Source organism: Wyeomyia smithii, chromosome 2 (assembly GCF_029784165.1).
Source record: "Wyeomyia smithii strain HCP4-BCI-WySm-NY-G18 chromosome 2, ASM2978416v1, whole genome shotgun sequence".
NCBI lineage: Eukaryota > Metazoa > Arthropoda > Insecta > Diptera > Culicidae > Wyeomyia > Wyeomyia smithii.
Genome location: NC_073695.1, coordinates 269444238 through 269465919, shown reverse-complemented (window position 1 = coordinate 269465919; position 21682 = coordinate 269444238). Strand labels below are relative to the sequence as shown.

Below are 21682 nucleotides of genomic sequence, written 5' to 3'. Positions count from 1 at the left end.
ATTTACCTGATGATTTGGTAGATTTTTTAAACAATATCTGTCCAAATTTATAGTTGATGTGCATATCACGATCAACTAGCGTCTTCATCGACGCACCGTCGATGCTTTGGAGCATACTGACCTTTGTTGTGGTGCGTTTTGGTCACGGGCTTGTTAGGCAGCAATGGTAATTTTTACCAAAAAAGACATTGAAATCGAGTATTTTATAATAAACTTCGTCATAAACATAAAATAAATAGATACTACAATCATCCTACATGTGCAATGTCGCTTTGAAATGATTTGAAGCGCTGTAAATGGCGCAAATGCTTAACTGGTGCGTTTTGTACAATCCTCCCCTACTGTTCCATTTATACCTTGTTGCTTGCAGACGTTTGATGATTGTACAAAATGGCCATTGTCTAGGAGCGTTGTTTGTGGTTTGCTGGAAACACCGAAGAGGCGCATAAAAATATTACTGCGAGCGGAAACGGGTGGGAAAATCGATTGAATGTTTCCCGCGAGTGTACTTGGAGTATTTTGTCCTCATTTGCACCATTAGATGACACAAAGTTGTTTATGGGGGGTGGGCGGGGGAAAGGAAGGTTAAACAGGCAATCGTTTCACAATTTCGACGGATATTGCGTCGATGTTCCTATTGTTGAAGTACCCCTTTAGTGCTAGGCTTATATTTATACACGCTTATTCACAATCCGAAAATAACTTCTCCATCGAGAGAGAGTTCTGTTTTTACGCATTCATGGTCACAGTAGTTATAGTCCTATTTAATAGCTTCAAACGGTAAATTATTGTCGCCTACTTTGCCGATTGTGCAAACGAGTGCCACTTGTGTTCTCGATGACTCACACTTTCGCCCTGTCCTGCTCTATTCCACAGGTGTTGGCTACGCAATCTGCCTGATCGACATTTATATGGGCATGTACTACAACACGATTATCGGCTGGGCGGTTTATTATCTGTTCGCATCATTTAACACCGAGCTGCCGTGGACAAAATGCGGTAATTTATGGAACACCGACGCCTGCACTCCGGTAACGGCGTTGGCCAGCCTCGCCACCAACAAAAGTCTACTGGTTGGTGCCGGCTTGAACGGAACCGCTGACGGATTCATCAACGGAACGTTCGGTTTGCTGGGGAATCTGACGACGACGATGGCCGGTGCTTTGGTGGGTGCCGATGTGGAACTTGTGCGAACCAGTCCGGCGCGGGAGTTTTTCGAGTAAGTTGCTTTCCTTGTTTTTTATGAGCTGGTCACCGGGAACGAATCCGGTTGTTATTGACTTTTTATGGCCAGTAGTCGCCTCTGGCTACAATCTGTCGTAAATCGCACTTTAAGGCGTACTAAAACAAAGTCTGTTTTACACATACACAAAGGAGGGATTTCACGCTGATTTGGAAAAGTAATAAATTAGAAAGAATGAAATTCTGAAAGATGACAAATTTAAAATGATGGACTGAGAGAAACACAGAAAATAAAGAAGACAATCATATTTAACTACATTATTCAAAATTAGTTTTTACTCGTGCGTATATTTTTATTACACATAAGAAAATCACATCGAGGAATTGAAAGCATTTGATGAATTTTCAAATCTATTATCATAAGTAAACAAAGCAAACAGTAAGTAAGAACTTTTATTTACCAGGTAAGTTGTAGAATAAAAAAACATAAAATTCTAAGGAAGATAATCAGAAAAATCTATTTTCTGAAACGCAAGAAAGCCGTGAAACAAAAAATAAAGACGAACTAGATAAACTAGAAAGACACAAAAAAACAGAAAGACGTGATGTGAAACATACCGATAGGAAATGAAAAATAGTCAAAGAAAATGGAAGTGCTGAAGGCAGAAAATCAGAATGAATCAGAATTGGGACAACCAAGCACTGTCCCAGATTCCAGTGGAGCCTGGTGAGATTGATGTCTCAAGATTATCCATACGGCTTTTGTTTTACTTTCAAATAGCAGGAATTGTATTTTTGTCTTAAATTTAAGCACTGTTCTGTATTAACGAATTGCTAACACCAGAAAAAAAAAACAACACGTTCGACGAACACGCGAGCATCTTTTTATTTTTAATATTTTTGTATTCAAGCCTATCGATTTAATTTCAACGCAGATATCATGACAATATTAAGTGGCTCAGTGATTATTGTTTGTATATCAACTTTTCCGTTATGAGTAATAGCATAAAACCTACAGGACGTACGGATTTCGGTCTCGCACGGTATTAAAAGTTTATAGAAGGCCTCAGCATGCGTTGAGATGCACGAAAATTTATCAGGGACAGCAGCTCCGGGGAGTCCAATTTAGCATTCCAAATCTTGGTGACACATACAGCCTGCTGTAACTTACGGCGGCGTTCTACAACAATACAATAATGCAGTGCTTTCATGCAGTGAGGGTCCTTGAAGCCACGCGTAATGTTAGCGATGAATCCCAATCGCCTATGTTTATGTTTATCAAAAGTCAGCTTTCGGTCAAAAATAACTTTAAGATCATTTCGGCAATCGACTCTACGCAGTACTTCTCCGTCGACGGTCTAGTTGAAAATGATTGGCGTTTGAGTGCAATGAAATGTTGTTACTTCACATTTTGCAGTACTTAAAATCAGAAAGTTCAATTTACACCATGTCACAAATATATTTAAAAGTGATTGTGAACGATAACAATCCTCAATGTTGCGAATCGTCAAGTATGTTTTCAAATCATCGACGTAAACTAATCTGCAACCGATCCCAAGAGCATCAGCGGCATCGTTGAAAAAAATAATGAAAAGAAGCGACCCAAGATTACTACCTTGTGGTACATCAGAGTTGTTCGTGAACCCAGACGATACACCGGATCCCAGCTTTACTTGCAAAATTCAAGCCACTTAACGAACCGATGTGAAGCACCAAGACTATATCCTTGAAACATGTCTTGAACTACCTTGGACGGACCACTTCCTTCAGTAGACCACCTTGACGAAAAAAAGTTTATTCTTTATTTATTTACTTCGTCAAGCAAATGTCAACTACATACAATCTTTCATTACGGCTGTTACTCATAGTGTTTACAATGTTCTTCCTATGTACTAAGTATTATTTCTAGTATTTCTAGTGTATTTCAGACAGTTTTCAATTTGTTCTTTTGACATTGTTATGCCCAGGCATGCCAATGGTACAGTCTTTTTTTTTTGCTGTCTTTTAAGGATGTGTTTGCTGTTGCTGTTTGTTCGTGATACCTATTCGCACTGGCAGTCCGAGAGAACGTATTGGCAACAGAGCATCACAAAAGGAAACGAGAAATGTACTCCGTGTGTCGAATCGGCATCATTTGGAGGCTGCCTTCAGGGTTGCGAATGTAGAAAAGAGAAGAAGCTGCTTTTTTACACAGACGTTCGTGTACGCACTATACAAACAGCGCGTGTCGGTAACAGCCCGAATCCACCGGAGTCATTTACGCTTTCTTTTTTTATGACGACAACCTTCGTGCAAAACAAAGCAAACTCGGCAATAGAGTGGCTGTGCACTGAAGGATGTGTGTAGCGCATACCGAATGTTATATGCAACCACACATGCCAATGTTGGGAACAACTCCAAAGGTTCCCGGGGTTGGTTCTGTTTCCTTAAGGTGGACTGTATCCAGGCCCGGATTTGAGGGGGGGCAAAGGGGGCAAATGCCCCGGGCCTCCCGATTCAAGGGCCCCCCCTAGTCCTGAGGCGACCTTTTTTTTGTTCGTCACCTTCCAGAACGTTACCTCTAAATGTTTTAAGAAAAGAGGGAAAAAATCTCTGGGATCACGCCTTCCATCGCATGAGGAAGTAAAGCCGTTGGCGCCGGTCCGTTACTAAACGGGTCGTGAGTTAGGATCCTGGGTGTGGAGTCGCCTCCCTGGGCGTCGGTGATTGGCCACAACAGTGGCGGAACTAGACCGACGGAAAATAAGCGAGGATAAAAAAAAGGGGGCCTCACAAACAAATTTGCCCCGGGCCCCCCACCGTCTAAATCCGGCCCTGACTGTATCCGAAAGCCAATGAGTGGCAATTTCACTTTATTTCTGCGTTAAAGTCGCAATATATATTATCTTTCGGGTGTCTTTATTTTGCCAATACCAACACTGTCAAAAACGGACGCTCTCGGATGTCATCAAAAAAAATGTTATCGCTCGGTATATTTTTTCCCCTGAATATGCCAATGCACAGAGGTCCAATAAGGCAAAAAGTGGAACTTGATTCCATTGCGCCTTTCACCTTCATCGTAGCTGAATAGTGTCTTCGGAACAATTGTTTGTATGAATGACCCGCATAAACGCAAATTGTCAAAAATTTTTAAAAATATACTATACTAAAATCAAAGAAAACTAACTTTTTTGTGTTAAGACATGGAGAAATGGTTTATTCAGGAGAGTTGTAGAAACTCACAAATATGAAACTTTGTTGAATAAATAAAAATCCTATTTTCATTGGGTACAAAGTTATGTACAAAGTTTATTATATGGAACTTACATAAAATTTAGATTTTTGTAGTTAACTTTTGTTAGTTACATTTTACACGAAAGTGTTGTTCGGAAGGATTGTTCTGGCATACAAAACATATACATATTTTTGCCAAAGACAATATATCTCCAGAACTATTCCTTACAAAGTTATATCACATTTTAGTTTATTTTTTCGATAACTTCAAGAGCGTATAGAGTGAAAAGGGGCAAGTGATGTTAAAACAGTCATACCTCGATATAAGGCAACCTCGATATAACGTAACTTTTACCTCGATATAACGTAACATTTTAAAATGTATTGAAATTGAAAATAAATGATACAGCAACTGTTTTTGGGCTATAAATTGCTTCAAAATATATTTGTAGTGAGTTTTAAAACCAATGAAACCAAAGCGAAAATTGTCCAAAATGTACATAAGGAAGGTTTTAAAATACTAATAGGTGATGGGAAATAGGTTTTCATGCATCCTTCAGTAACAATTCACAGTCTTGCATCAATTAGAAAAAAGAATTGCTTTCTGCTTGTTGAAATTTTCTTTAAATGGGCATAAGAAAGGTTTAAAAATACTGATAGGTGATGTGAAATAGGTTTTCACGCATCTTTGAGTGACCTCTTGGGTCAATTGAAAAAAATATTTTTTTTTGCTTCTGAAAATATTCCTAAATGGGCATAAGAAAGGTTTAAAAATACTGATAGGTTATGGAAAATAGGTTTTCGTGCATTTTTGAGTAACCATAAACATTCTTGCATAAATTAAAAAGTAATTTTTTTTGCTTCGATATAACGTAACTCGGTATAGCGTAACGAAAACGAAAATAAAGTTGCCTTAAATCGATGTACTTTTCTTTGAAGCTAAGATTAAGTACTATAAAATCTTGTAGGCTCCATTTATCCCAATCTACCCATATTAGAGTACGGCGAGCATAAGTAACTGCAGGTTTTCATATAGTAAAAATACTCATATACTTATATAATTAAAACATTTTTGTGTTAAGAGGAATGGTTTATTTGACAAAGTTTTAATACGTGCAAAAATATGAAACTTTGCTGAACTAACAAAATTCCTTCATTGTGTACAAAGTTGGAGAACATTTTAAATAAAAGTTACTTAAAAGTTGAAAAATATGTCCAATTTCAAATGCTAATAAATCGGTTAGTATTCGATGGATTTCCTTCGTTCTTGCAACAATAGATTGGAAAATCTTCTAAAATTCTTTCCAAAATAAGATAATTGTAATTTTATTATTCACACTATTGTACTATTGAAAATAGTCAAGCCTTGTCAAAACGAAAAATTCGACCTCTGATTGGTCGTTATATGCTTGCTTCCCAAGCACGGTCGACAGGATTATATACCTTGCAATTGAAAACATGCTATTTGGCCTATACAAGAGCCTGTTTCAGCCGGAGCCGCTCATAATAGTTCTAGACAGCGACAACAGCAGTCGTCCTTCCTAAGCAGCAGCACTAGCCCTGTGGTTGGGCACCACGTCTCAGGAGCAGCGCGGTTTTTCTCAGCGTGTGTCGCCAGACAGCCATTATTCCCCCGTGTTGTTTTCCCGTGCAGAATGAAGATTGCTATCAGGAAATCCAATTTTGGACATCAAAATGCTTTTTTCAAGGCAAATAAAGAAGTCATTGAAAGTTAATAATTTTTGTCAACGCAAACAAGCATTCTGTGTTGCATCCTAGCAATTCAAATTTGTCGCACCCGTCTAATCTACTGAATGTGAAATAGCTTCCACAGTGCATGTTGTCCGTCTTAATTCCCCCAATGTTAGGGCAGCTCAAAGGTTGTAATTAGCAACCGATTTTGAACCGCAACATGTTTTTTTCAAGGCAAATAACCAAATAATTGAAGGTTAATAATTTTCTGGCATCAACACAAGCAGACATTCTGTGCGGGATGCAATCAAATTCTGTTGTAGTTGTCTAATTTTCACTTTATTTAGTAAACCGCCCCACGGCAGGAGCAGCGCAAAGGCTGCGATCAGCATAACCGACATTGAATAATAAACTGCCCTGTTAGAACGCATTCACAAAAGCAATTAGTTCGAATGCAGAGCTAATATAAAGACGATTCAATCAATCAGCATAAACAGAATTTCGTCGTCTCCCAGCTGCCAAGTTGCAACATGATGCAACACGCAACAGCGAGCAAACGAAATCGCTTGATGTTACAAACCGCAATAAGATACGGGTTAAAACCGTTGCGTGTGTGAGAGCACCATCGGTGTTTATTCGCTGGATACAAAAATCAAATGCGAATTGTGGAATAATTCGTCTAAAGAACATAAGGAAATGGTAGACCTGAACTGAAAGGCGTGGCCTATTACGTAGCACCCTTCGGCTATAAAAGAGTGTTTCTGGGAAAACTAGCTACATTCATTAGTCGGAAGGTGAACTGGATGGACCGTCCACAACGTTGACAGCAGTAACAGCAGATATCGGCACTCAGCAGCAACAGACCATAGCAGCGGGTTGCGCCTGTGTTTGCCTTCAAATTAAACAAATCACTTGCCCTGTGGTTGGTCATCACGTCTCAGGAGCAGCGCGGTTCTTCTCAGCGTGTGTCGCCAGACTGCCATTATTTCCCCCGTGTTGGGGCAGCATGAAGATTGCCATCAGGAAATCCAATTTTGACCATCAAAATGCTTTTTTCAAGGCAAATAAACAAGTCATTGAAAGTTAATAATTTTTGTCAACGCAAGCAAGTATTCTGTGTTGCATCCTAGCAATTTAAATTTGTCGCACCTGTCTAATTTACTGAATGTGAAATAGCTTCCACAGTGCATGTTGTCCGTGTATCTTAATTCCCCCAATGTTAGGGCAGCTCAAAGGTTGTAATTAGCAACCGATTTTGAACCGCAACATGCTTTTTGACGTAGAATTACGTCTTACGGCAACATATACAGGGGACCAATTTCATTACAGGGATCCAATTTCAAAAACCAAAAACATCGAGAGCGTCACAAAAAGCACCTGACTATCTGGCGGCTGTTATGGAGTTTTCGGTAGCTGCAGAATTATTGGAAATGGCAGGCAATTCTACTAGAGAAACGGGGAGATCTAGAATCATCGGCGAATGGTTATCCGGAATGATGATAATTGAACAAACTTGCCAGTGTTGTTACTGTTGTGAAATATAATAGTACCTTTTGGTGCTCTTCAACTATGTGATTAAAGTAGGTAAAATTTTTCATCATGTGTAACAGACGGAAACCGCGAATTTCAGCATTTGCAAGCGAGGAAAAATTCAACATTGCCTCAAGAACGTGTTGGTGGCCCTGAGAAGGACCGGTTATAATTTATACTTGTTCTCGTTCTGGATGACAGCAGATAACAGAAATGCAGCACTTACGCTCTTGCGTCTTAAATTGAAACGGTTATATTTTGATACCTCAGCAGAATTTTGACCGTCATACTCATGTCTACCATCGGCAATGTCAAACACGCAATAATCTGCTTTCATACGACACGGGGACGGGAACATTTTCTTCAACCAAGCTGCGCAACACGACACAAAACATGTTATTTTGTTGCTTCAATGAGAGTGCTATCGGTCCGGCTCGACAAAATGTCCACAAGAAATCATTTTTGTACATCCGTGCTACGAAACTGAGGAAAAACTTTAGAAACTGAAAAAAAAAGGTCAAGAAAATATCAAATGATCGCTCTGAGCCAGAATGAAGTCACACATATTTTTCAAGTTATATCATTTCACCACGTACGAAAAATAATTCATTCCTATTTTCATCCCAATATAAGAGCCTGTTTTTGTCGAAGCCGCTCATCTCATAATAGTTCTGAACAGCGACGACAGCAGTCCTCCCTTAGCAGCAGCGGGAGTAGTGCAGTGGGTACCATCGATAGCGACCACAACTGTGGCATGGCTGCGGATAAGCGTAGCAGTTCAGCGGATCTCAGAATCGATAGCAGCTGGGCTAGCAGATGCAGGTACAGCGGATACCAATGGCAGCGTATAGCGGCCACAACTGTGGCATGGCTATGCATAGCGTAGCTGTTACAGCGAGTATATCAGCATCGATAGTAGCAGGGTCAGCTGATGCAACGACACTCCCTTCACTAAAATCAAATATCTTAAAATAACAATATAGTTCACTCTCGAATTTCCCATATATTTCTGTGAAGACAGACAGGGAACACCCCCTCTTGTGGTGAAAAAGGTAACTAAACTCATTGCACAGTGGTACAGTAAGGCATTTTAGGCGGACATAAGCTTTTCGTTGCGATTTTGGTTTGCGGTTTAAAGCCATAGTTTTTGTAAAAAGTTGTTTTTTATACATAGTCCTCTATTTATGTGCAAATGAAAATTAGGGTGGTCCTAAAATCAACGAAATAAAAACAAACTAGCTTGTTTTTATTTGCATAAATAATTGTAAACATTCTTTGGCAAACTTGTAGATCAACTAATTCTAAGTAACTTTTTTGTAGACATTAAATTTGGTTTCCAAAAACAGTCTTTTCGCTCTATTTTTTCAATTCAAATTTAAAAACAAATTTTTCTTCGGTAACTTTAATCAAAAATACGCCAATTTTGACGAAAAAACATTGTCGATATATTGTACAGATGAAGAGTTTTCACTATTTCTATTTTAAAAATAGGCCCTTTTAAAATATTAATGTCTCCGTTTAGGGCAAACATAAATAATGTTTTTTTGGTATCATTTGAAAGAACAAATATTGTATAAATATTGTGAAGAAATACCGAAAGTTGCTTAAAATTAGTTGATAAACAACTGTGCATGAATGTATACATTTATTTCTGCAAACAAAAAAGTTAGTTTTTTTATTTAGTCGATTTCAGGAACACCCTAATTTTCACCCTAAATATAAGAAACAAGTTCTTAGAAAAAAAATTTTACTCTAAAACCACAAAATCGCATCGAAAAACTCATGTCCACCTACATTGCCTTACTGTACCACTGTGCATTGTTGTTGAATTTCTGTGAGCGTGTGACATTCTCACACACGAAACTGAGTTTACTCAATTTTAGATTTAGTTGACTCAATTTTATACTTTCACAGAAAAAAATATGTTGTAGATTTCGTGCGTATATTGTTTGTATGTAAAACTAACGCCATTCCGGGAGTTAAATATTGATAATATAATAGATGTAGCTTATCGAGGCACGAAGAAGAAATATTCAAATAATCAGGCCACGACGTGTAGATGTAAACTAATCCCAAGCAGTGATGGAAACGAAACGAATATGATGCAATCATCGTTTAATCGGCAGTTTCCCATTCACCGGAAGTCATCATTTTACAATTCATATTGTTGTCTGAGGTCGATTTGTAGCTCTAGTGCATCATAACAATCCCGGAAATACCCATAATGAGTGTTATTTGGTCTTTTGCCACTGTTGTTTAGGAACCGGAAGTCGCCATATTGGATTTCAAAACGGCATTTGGAGACAATTTCTGGCCTCTGAGCATCATTCTGGTTAAAGAAACACCCATATTTGGTTGTTTTTGGGTCATTTTCGGCAGTTTTCCAGTCACCAAAAGTCGCCATTTTACAACTCAAAATGTTGTCTGAGGTCGATTTGTGGCTTCAGTGCATCATAACAATCGCGGAAATACCCATATTTGGTCATTCGCCGCTGTTTTTCAGAAACCGGAAGTCGCCATCTTGGGTTTCAAACTGGCATTTGGCGACAATTTCTGGCCTCTGAGCGTCATTCCGGTTAAAAAAAAACACCCATATTAGGTGGTATTTGGTCATTTTCGGCGGTTTTCCAGTCACCGGAAGTCGCTATTTTACAACTCAAAATATTGTCGGAGGTCGACAAACGTACAAACCGTGGAACACCACCCATGGGTTGCCTCATACATTGACGAAGTTTACTATTATAAAATATTCGGCCGAGTCCACTTCACAATAAAATGAGCATTTTTTTCAGTGTACCCATTAGAGTAATATTATTGTCAAAAGTTACTCTATTTCGCATGTCGTGTAGAACAAAATCAGAAGTGGCGCACCTAGCGGTCGAAAAGGTGACTAACGCTTCTGTCATTTTCAATTTGTCTTCATAATTTCACGTAAGTGAACTATATTGGTATTTAAGATATTTGCTAAAATGCTGTTTCAGTGTGGTAGCGGGCAGCATCAGCAGCAGGCTTGCATGAAGTGAATACATCAGCCAGCAACTTTCTCTAAGGCCTCTGCCACAGTAGACGCGGAAAGCGGCGCGAACCGAATCGCTCGGCCGTAGGTTAATGTACAGCTCTACTGATGGCTGTACATTAACCTACAGCCGAGCGAATCGGTGCGCGTCGCTTTCCGCGTCTATTATGGCCTGGAGGACTAATGGGAAAGTTGTATCATTTTGTTCAGAAGAATATTATTGTCGGTAATATTACAGAGATGCGATTGCGTAAATCCGATTTTGAATTGAACAATTGTTCTTTTGAGAACAAATAAAACACTTATTTGAAGAATTAATAGCTTTTGGTACAGTATAGTGACAGCCTCAGCGGTAGATGCAGATGCAGCCGGTACTTCCCTGAGGCCGATGTAAAGGTAAATGGGAGCAGCACGGCGAAACAGTTCGGGTTATGCTTAGACGCGCGTCAGTTTTCGTTGTTGATATTCCCCACATGAGACGACGCGCTTTCGTATGATAGCGGTGGTATTAGCGGTAGATGCATTTGCCAACACTTCCTCCAGTAAAGCCGTGTCTAGCAGGGGGGATCTTTCTGTCAAACATCGTGTAACCAACATATACGGCAACATGGCGTTTGTTTTGGTTTTTGTTCTTTTTAGTCATGAAATTGATCGATGTAAAATATTAAAAAATTCGAACGTTTTATTTTATCAAAACTCGAGAAACCGCAAAAAACTTTCATGAATGTGTTGGTAGTGATTTTTCCCCCATTATTGTTCATAGTTACAAACATCATGGACCAACAAACGTCATGGACCAGAGTTGATCTGCGATAACGTACACATATATGAAATTTGACAACAGTGAATCCCCTCTGGTGTCTAGTTTTCAATGTGAAAACACCTTTCTTATTGTGTTGACCGTGCGCCTTAGTCCTCACTATCAAGGTTACACAGAGATGTAAGATAAACACTACATCCTATGATAAATTGAACAATTGTCCTTTATAAGGACAACAAATGAAATAATGAAGATTTAATTTTGAAGTAGAATACTTCTCTCAGGAAGTTCGGCTACATAGGGATGTGAAATGAAAATCTAAAACTGAAAAAAGTGAGAAAAATTCCAAATGCTAATAAATCGGTTAGTTTTCGATGGATTTCCTTCGTTTTTGCAGTAATCGATTAGAAAATCTTCTAAGAATCCAACCAAATGCATGAAATTGCAATTTTATCATTCGAACTATTGTACTATTGAAAATTCTTGAGCCTTGTCAAAACACAAAATTCGACCTCCGATTGGTCGCATTCCCAAGCACAGTCGGCAGAATTATGGACCTAGTAAATTGGGAATGCATCATTTAGCCTATATAAGAGCTTCATCAGATAATAAACAGGCATTTCATCGGATATTCAATTGAACAACTGAAATTTGAAGAACACAAATGAATATTTGAAGAGTTAATATTTTCTCGTTTTGCGCTATAATCCAAAGTTATTTATCTTCATCTTCATGCATACTCTGACTATTATTACGTGTTTGCGTCGCTTAGTGTTTGGCTACGGTCATGCAGAACGCAAATATCGGCGCGATGCGATTCGGCAAGACGAAATCTGTTGAAATGTGTTGCTCTACTTCGCCTTAAAAAGAGCTGTACATTTCACCACGGTAAGGCGAATCACATCGCGCCGGCATTCGCGTTCTGCATAACCGTAGCCTTTGTTCCGTTCCCGTTTAATGATGTCGTATTAAATGTGCATATTACAATTCGGCAGCACTTCAACTTCTCATTTGCACAAAATTTAAAAATATTCAATGAACTTCATTCAAAATATCAAACAAAAAGAAATTACAATACTGCCAATGAACGGTTAACGTTTATTAACTAGAAAAAATGACTGACACGCAAGCAGCCGTGTTATTATTCTTGTAAAAGTATTCTACTTCAACCTTGCGGTCGTGGCTTTGCATACAACCTTCTTGTGATTTGTTGTACTTAACTTTTGTTAGTTACATGTTACAAGAAAACGTTGTTGAAAAGAAGCATTTGTGCTTACAAAACGCACGTTTTTGTTAAAGACCACACATCTCCAGGACTTTTCCTTACAAAGTTATAGCATATTTTAACTTATTTGTTTTGATAATTTCAAAAACATATAAGGTAAAAAGGAGCAAGTGGAATCATGACGCCAATATTTTCTCTTAAAGTTTAGCTCGAGTACTTAAAACTGTCATAAGTTTCATCCGTCCCAATCCATCCGCTCTTTATTTTATACGCTGTTAAAGTTATCGGGAAATAAACTGAAATATGCTATAACTTTGTAAGGAAAAGTCTTGGAGATGTGTGGTCTTAACAAAAACGTGTGTTTTGTAAGTCCAAATGCTTTTTTAGAACATTTTGTTGAAAAATGTAACTAACTTGTAAGTTTTTACTCTATACGTTCTTCAAGTTATCGAAAAAATAAGCTAAAATGTGATATAACTATGAAAGGAACCGTTCTGGAGATGTACAATTTTCGGCAAAAATGTGTGTTATGTGTGCTCCAACAATTCCTCCGAACAACACTTTCGTGTAAAATGCAACTAACAAAAGTTAGGTACAAAAAACTGAATTCTAAGTAAGTTTTTTATGATATACTCCATAACTTTGTACCCAATGAAAATAGGATTTTTATTTATTCAACAAAGTTTCATATTTTTGAATTATCTACAACTTTACTGAATAAACCATTCCTCTATTTCTTAACACAAAAAAGTAAGTTTTTGCATTTTTAGTAGAGTAAACATTTCATAACTTTTGACAATTTGCGATTATGTGAGTCATTCATACAAACAATTGTTCCGAAGACACTATTCAGCTAGGATGAAGGTGAAAGATGCTTTGGAATTAAGTTCCACTTTTTACCTTATTGGACCACTGTGCAATGACTTCACAATGTAGATTGAACTCACGCATAATTCGATTTATGGGACCATTTTTTTGCATAATGTGTTCTGCACTATTTTTTAAAAAAAGTTTTCTTGTTCTAAGATGCCGTGAAGGTGTATAAAAGTGGAGTTGTGATAGTAATGCAGACGAGTCTAAACGATTGGGAATAATGTCATTGACGAAGAATAGCATTGCAAATTCGCGGCGTTGTTTAGTGTTTGCATATCAATGAGCATGCAACGTGCTTCATACGATGGCAGAGGAAATGCAGTCCAATTCAAGTTGCGAAGCGCGTATAGAAAGATTTTTTTTATTCTTACTTATTTTCCGTCGGTTTAGTTCCGCTACTGTTGTTGTGCCAATCACCGACGCCCAGGGAGGCGACTCCACCCAGGACCTTAATTTACGACCCGTTGAATAATGGACCGGCGCCAACGGCTTTACTTCCTCATACGATGGAAGGCGTGATCCCAGAGATTTTTCTCCTCAAAAAATCTCCCGATGTCGGCTAGGGTTGAATCTAGACAAGTTAGGTTGGTTGTGAGTGGATCACGGCACCCCAAAACCATCGACACCTATTTCGGCGTTGGGGTTCAAACCCAGGCGTCGAGCGTGATTGGCGGAGACGTTACCAACTACGCTAGGCCCCCGCCTGTATAGAAGGAATTGTTTTTGGGCTGATTCTACACGTTCTTCGTGTGCGGCAGCATCTCTTGATATAAATCTAAGCTGGATTAGATTTGATATAAATCTAAGCAGTTTAGCTGGATAAGATGTTTCCCGATAACAATTTTCTGGAAATTCCTCGAGTTTTCACTTACATTGACTTAATCAGACCGGTCCACTGAAGGACGTGGTATAGACCACAAAGGCGGTTTTAATCTATATTCCGCCGAAAGAAAATAGATATGAGCAATTCTCGTTGAAACCGTCCCGCTGATGACATGAGGTCTTTCAAAAAGGATATTTTTATGCCTTCTTGACATTTTTATTGATTTATTTCTCTTGAATTCGTCATTGAACCCCCTACAACCAACACATAGTTTTCAAGAGAAATGATAGAGCTTTCATCTGAAGTAGAAAAAAATTGGCCGCCATCTTGGATCTCACCGCCATCTTGGATTTTAACAGAAAAACGTGTTTTTGAGCAAGTTCGCAACCACCGATTTTATGTTTGATATCACCATTGGAAAGCTGAGAAAAAATGCTTTAAGATACATTCAAAATATTTGGTGAGCATTGAGGTTATCTTGTCATTCTGGTCACTTCTCAAAATCGAGCTTCAAACAGTTCAACGCATTGCGCGCGTGATTTGATATTATCAACGCAATATACTGAGCCTGTGGTGTGCGTATGATGTGGACAGTCAGTGATCTTAGTTCAGCGGTAGTAAGTGCACCCACGCACGTAATTTTTGAACAGCTTTTAATCAATTGGCTGAATTTCGTTAGGTAGCAAACGTACCTTTTTCGTCGATAAGAATTTGCTAGGGATCAAAAAAGTAATGATTCTACTCTTACTTTATTTAAGCTGGCATACGCAAATCGTCTCCAGATTACTCGGGATATACTTGATTCATACTATACCTTAGTATACCATACCTTGGTATACCATACCTTTGTTGATGGTAGTTTAATGCATTTAATCAACAGTATATAACAGTATCAAAAACAACATCTAACAATAATTTGTTTAATTACTAAACACGCGAAAACTGTCCTCCGTACAGGGAACCAAACTTTGTTCTAAAAAAAATCATAGAAAAGCTTAATCACAAATTACGTTACAGTCAAGGAGAAGCGAGGGAGTGAAGAAATAAACAATGAGAATGCAGTGAAAAGGGATCAAAGATATGATTTTTTGCTTTACGTAGTTTGTGAACAGACTCAAAGTCACACAGGCACTGGGCCATCCACATTCCACGCGGACAACTTTGCGGAAGGGGGTCTGTGTGATGTCCACGGTCCATACAAAATTTTGAGAATTTATATGAGAAGTTGTGGGGGAGGGGAAGGGGGAGGGGGGTTTAACAAAATCCTTAAAAATCTGTCCACGAGGAACAAGGATGGCCCCTAATATACACTACACGCAGACACACACCACAGGCTCAGCATGATCTGATATTGGCCGCACGTCATGCGTTGTACTGTCGATTTTGAAAAGTGACCAGAATGACAGGGTAAACTCAATGCTCACTTGATGTTTTGAATGCATCTTAAAGCATTTTTTTCTCAGCTTTCCAATGGTGATGTCAAATTCAAAATCGGTGGTTGCGAACTTGCTCAAAAACACATTTTTCTGATGAATTCCAAGATGGCGGTGAGATCCAAGATGGCGGACAATTTTCTTCTACTTCAAATGAAAGCTCTATCATTCTTCTTGAAAACGATGTGTTGGTTGTAGGGGGTTCAATGACGAATTCAAGAGAAATATATCAATAAAAAGGTCAAGAATTGCTCAAAAATCTATTTTTGTAAAAACCGTTTAACCGATTTGTGCCCGAGGGGTCAATCAAAGGGAACTAACCAAAGCGGTTTTCTCATTTTTTCGCTACCTTCAATCAATTAGACAAAAAATATCCTTTTTGAAAGACCTCATGTCACCAGTGGGACGGTTTCAGCGAGAATTGCTCTATAATTAAAAAAAGCAGGCGAAAAACGACTTCCCTGGGAAATCTGCGTAGTTTGTGTAAAAACTGCCTGAGTTTCGAAATCCGTGTGAAAACTTTATGAATTCCGAAATCTGCGTAGAAACCAACCGCGTAGGGTAAAACTAGAGTAAATCAACCTAATGTGGACCCCTTTTCTTTATTAACCTATAGTGGACCACCCGTCAGATTAACTCAATTCCTCTTAACATAAATCAGAATTTGTAAATATTTGTGATGTAGATTGACTAGATAAGATGTTCCTCGTTGAAAGTTTTCTGAGACTTCTTCAAGTTTTCGCATAAACTGAGGTAATCAGACAGGTACCCCACTTTAGGAAAGGGGTCCACTATAGGTTAATTTACCCTGCTTTGGATGGACCACTTTCTTCACTGGAACAGCCCAACGTAAAATTCCTGGAGGTCGTTGTTTATCCCTTTACGACCGGGCCCATATAATTGCGTAGGTAGAAGGTGACTTAAACAAAACCGTCTCTCTCGCTTTTTGAACGTCCTATTCGTAGTTTTATTTTTCACACCGCTAGTGTCAACATCGCAGCTGCTACGAAAAATAAAAAAAAGAAGCGAGGAAGTGTTTTTATATAGGACTTGCTTCGATTTAGGTTTTGTTATCAGTCATTTTTAACCTACACAATTGTGTGGGATCGGTCGGTAAGGGTTATTGTTTCGTGTTTTCCCAGCTCTTCTAATAATATCTTTACAAATTATGAATTGATATTATAAATAGTCTCTATAATCTCCTTAAACTCGGGTATACATTACAGTATATTTTGTAAGGAGTAAACTTTTCCGAATAATTGTTGGCAAAAAATAAAAAAAAACACAAATTTTTGGTCAAAGAATAGAGTATTGGGAATAGCTTGAGTTTTCATAAAAAAAAGTTGTACACCAAAAAAATGAATTTAGGAATAAGTTTTGACACTTATACCATTCCAACGGTGTAATGAAGGTGTAATGGAAACACTGTGAATTCCAAAATGCACGTAAAAAACCTCACTTGTAAAAAGTTTTTCGTGATGTATATTAAATACTAGCGAAGAAAACTGAAAAGTGTTAATTGAAATCTAACAGCATCAAAAACCAAACGAATTAGGATAAAATTATAGAAATTTACTGATTATTCTAGATAAAAGAATTGGGGAATAATCTTGTCAAAATATACAGTGCTTGATCAAAGCAGTAGATAAAAATTTCATCCTTCAAAAAACAACAAAAATACACTAAAGTGTTTTTTCTCTGAGATTTTTATCTCTTTAATTAGTTTCTAAGCTCGAATAACAATTAAAGTGTAATCTCATAATTTGTAATTTTTTCGATTTCGATTTTGAATAAGTGGAATTTTTGAGATTTTTTTCTCTTTGTTGTCTACTTGATGCAGACAAACTTTTCTTGCTTCCGCACCTTCATATTTTGTCAGCATGTTTCGTTGTCATCATTTTCCATGCAATGTTGCCGAAAATTTGAAAGATACTAAAACCATGCAAAAACCGTTCTCGTAGAATCCCCGTTTTGAACTTTTGTCCGATTTGAGATCTGTTTTTTTTAAGATGGGTAAGAGGATGCTAATAAGTGGTCAAACTCTTAGAATTTTCATATTTGACTTTAAAACAAAATGGCGTCGAAAAAACATCGAAAATTTCCAATTTCTCAAAAAATCAAAATGGCGCCACTGCTGTCCGGCGGAGATCAGGTTTTACATCGAAAAATGACATTGAAACTCTCATTACTCAGCAACCACATGCATAATTGGCACAAACTATATTGCATGTTGAAGATCAATCTGTTCTCCAACTGCTTAGAATATTTTCATCGTTAGAAATTTCAAGTATAGTTGTTGAACTGTTATCAAAGTTTATATGTCAGGTGAAGCCATATGGAATCACCCGCGTGGAATGGGTTAAGGTGAAATGTGTTCAAACTCGAAGAAATTTGTTTTTGCGTCAAAATTATGCATAGAGGCGAAGGTAAAAGAAAAAGTAAATTTTTGTTGCACTGTGTAATTTGAACCAAAATGGAGATAATTTTCTAAATTTTTGTTTTTTTTTCTCTGGACTCCAGGAGCGTTCCCAAGCATTTGACGTTTGTTCGAAATACCTAGTTCGCTTGCTTTATCCGTTCTTTCCATAGGAATTTTGAATATTTTTTTCTTCTGATTCTTCTTAATCTAAGAAGCATTTTTTAACCAATTTATAATCTATTCTATTTTAATGTTTTCTGTCCAATTAAACAATTATTTCCATTATAGTTTTTTTCCTAGCCTTCAGAAACATTTTTCAACCATTTTGAACTGAATTCAGAATTCAACTTTTTTATTTGAAAGAAGAAGTGTTTTTGTATCTCATTTGGTGTCATCGTGCGATTTACAACTATTTTAGAAATCAATGGATTGGATTGGTGTGGATTTTGGAATCTACTGTGTTGCTTTTTTGGCGTGTTTTCAATCATTCAAAGCATAATTTGTGACTATATTCCTTTCGTTTATTTTTTCCTAATGACAATTGTGTCCACGTGGATTTTGGGCGAGCCCTAGATAACTGTGACTAAGTGTAGGTTGGCAAAGGACACGGCGAAAACAATCGAAAAAGAGGATGGTCTCTTTTTCATACACGCTCGTCAAATTTAACTCTAAACTGAGTGAGATGTCACTCACTTTCGTTAAAAGTGAACCTACTCTGAACAGAGTTTTTATGATATTACTCATTTATGGGTAGAGTCACCATGTGTCAGAAATTGAATAGAAAACACCCTCTTCTTTAAAAATTGCTTTGAAATGAAATTTCAATTTATGGGTAGAGTCACCATGTGTCAGAAATTGAATAGGAAACACCCTCTTCTTTAAAAATTGCTTTGAAATGAAAGTGAGTAAAAGCTACTCAGTTTGCTCGTTTTGACTATTGATCCCTTTGATGAATGAAACTGCCAGAGGATTGTTCCATAAAATTATAACAAAATTACAAGTTTTTTTTCAAATCTGTATTTTGCATATACATATATGTAATAAAAAACAAACCTTATCAAATCATGAGTGTATCTTCTGCCTTAGCAGCTTCATTAAAAACCGCAGCAATACGGTTCACTGTTACCCAGGAACTGTGACTTGAGGTTTTTAATAGTACTCATGCCAAAAAATCCATAACCATTCTCATATCTGTAGGAACTCTAATACACAATTAAAAAAACACTTTTTTTGAAAAACAATACAACACGTTTTTCCAAACAACAACTTATTTTTAGCGAAACGTTTTTAAATGTTCTCAATACCACTCAAAAAAAGAGTAAAGTAGAAAATTATGACAATCTGAGTAACTGTTACTCAGTTCGGTAAACGAAACTTACTCAATTTTTGACGTTTTAATAGACAATGTAAAATTGAGTCAAAGTTGCTCAATTTGGAGTAAAATTTAAGGAGCGTGTGAGGTGGAATTAAGTTGAACTATTTTTAATGAATGTTTACTTGTTTTATCAAGCGTTCCGCACGGTCGAATGACCGCGCGTACAGGACTTCGATGTTTTTTCAGAAAATATCACAAGTCATGGCGGAGTTTACACAGGTAGGCGGGAAGTTAATTTCCCCTAATACTAATTTTTCTAGAAGCACTCGAGAAATTTTGAGAGTTTACATCACAGAGCCTTTTTGCGTGCGATATGTGGCGAAAAAAAGCCATTGGTTATTTTTACGCAGGCTGCTATCTTTTCTATTTTTTATAATCTGCAGGTATGTGGTTTTCATTAAATCTGTCAACTGTTTTCTGAAACATTTCATTTCTTAAATATTTGAATATAATTAAATTGAATTGAGAAATATATATTTCAGTTCTCGAGGTAAAATATTAAAAACATATTTTTGTTATAAATTTCATATTATTTTATGAGAATTGGAACATTTTTAATTATCTCAATCTGGGACCGAAATTTCGTAAAATTGATTCATTTTAAATATAAACTCATTTTTTGTGATTTTATGTATGCAAATTCAATCATATTAACCGATGACACCAACTTCATGGAGTCTAACTAAAAACTGAAAGAGCATTGCAAACTTACCTTTTACGATTTCGCGTAAAATCCCTCAAAAACAGTGCATCGTCCATCACCCCAGTGTTGCTGTGATCCTACATTCTGTTCCAGATTTTTTTTTCGATTTTACTAGTTATTTTCACCTTTTCCTTTTACCTTCCCAACAGGCGCCAGGTTCTGGAGCAGTACAAATCGGACGGATTGGACTATATGGGACCGGTGAAGCCATCGCTGGCGTTGTGTGTTTTTGGAGTGTTTGTTCTGGTTTACTTCGCCCTCTGGAAGGGGGTCAAGAGTGCCGGCAAGGCGGTTTGGGTGACGGCGCTCGCCCCGTACGTGGTGCTGTTGATTCTGCTTGCCCGCGGGGTAACACTGCCGGGGGCGGCCGAAGGGATCCGATACTATCTGACGCCGGAGTGGCACAAACTGAAGAACTCGAAGGTGAGTTTTCTGGTGCCATTACACTTAGTATGAAAATCCTATCCTAGTTTTTCATCCTCAGGTGTGGATCGACGCTGCGTCGCAAATCTTTTTCTCACTAGGACCCGGTTTCGGCACACTGTTGGCACTATCAAGCTACAATAAGTTCAACAACAACTGCTATCGAGACGCTCTGCTGACAAGTAGCATTAACTGTCTGACCAGCTTCCTGGCCGGGTTTGTGATTTTCTCCGTGCTCGGTTACATGGCGAACGTGCAGAACAAATCGATCGAAGATGTCGGCCTGGAAGGACCGGGATTGGTGTTTATCGTCTATCCGGAAGCAATCGCCATGATGAAAGGATCGATCTTTTGGTCGATTATTTTCTTCCTGATGCTGATCACATTGGGATTGGACAGCACCTTCGGCGGGTTGGAAGCGATGATTACGGCTTTGTGCGATGAATATCCACGGGTTATCGGAAGGCGGCGGGAACTGTTTGTGTTGATCCTGTTGGCACTGATCTATATCTGTGCGCTACCGACGATGACTTACGTAAGTATTTCACGGTTCTAATAATTTTGGGGCAAACGTAGTTCCACTGATATGAATACTGTATATATCATTCATGTGCTGTTTTACCTTTCTTTAAATAAATTTATTTTCTTGAAGAGCAAAAATTAATCAGATATTTAAAACTAAAATTGATCCATATACAACCACGTGAAATCGGACAGAAAATAATTAGTTTACTCTTCCACCTTCATGACGCGTTGAAGTCTCCAACTAAAGACCGTTTTATTTTCCTTCAATTCAAAGCCTCCTCCGTTGTGCAAGTCTTGTGCACTGTGTTGCCTACCAACATTGCGAATTACAAGCTGTGCCTGTCAGTCAGTCAGCAGTGCAATAAATAGAGACACAGGGTGGGAAACTTCAACCACTAAACATCGAAAGTCCATCAGTCGGAAACGGTGTATGTACTTGCTGGTTTGAGGCAGGGGAACGTAATCCGAGAATCGGGGGACCGCACTTCGC

The 21682-nt window shown here is 38.0% G+C and overlaps 1 protein-coding gene across 1 annotated transcript in view; it reads left to right on the top strand.

Annotated features, from left to right (window-relative positions):
• Positions 1 to 21682, top strand: part of LOC129725907 (sodium-dependent serotonin transporter) — a 138124-nt gene that overhangs the window by 93850 nt on the left and 22592 nt on the right. The window contains exons 4-6 of the mRNA XM_055682336.1: positions 877 to 1219; positions 20394 to 20667; positions 20729 to 21202. Of these exons, the coding sequence (XP_055538311.1) occupies positions 877 to 1219; positions 20394 to 20667; positions 20729 to 21202 (1091 nt within the window). The remainder of the gene's footprint in view (positions 1 to 876; positions 1220 to 20393; positions 20668 to 20728; positions 21203 to 21682) is intronic.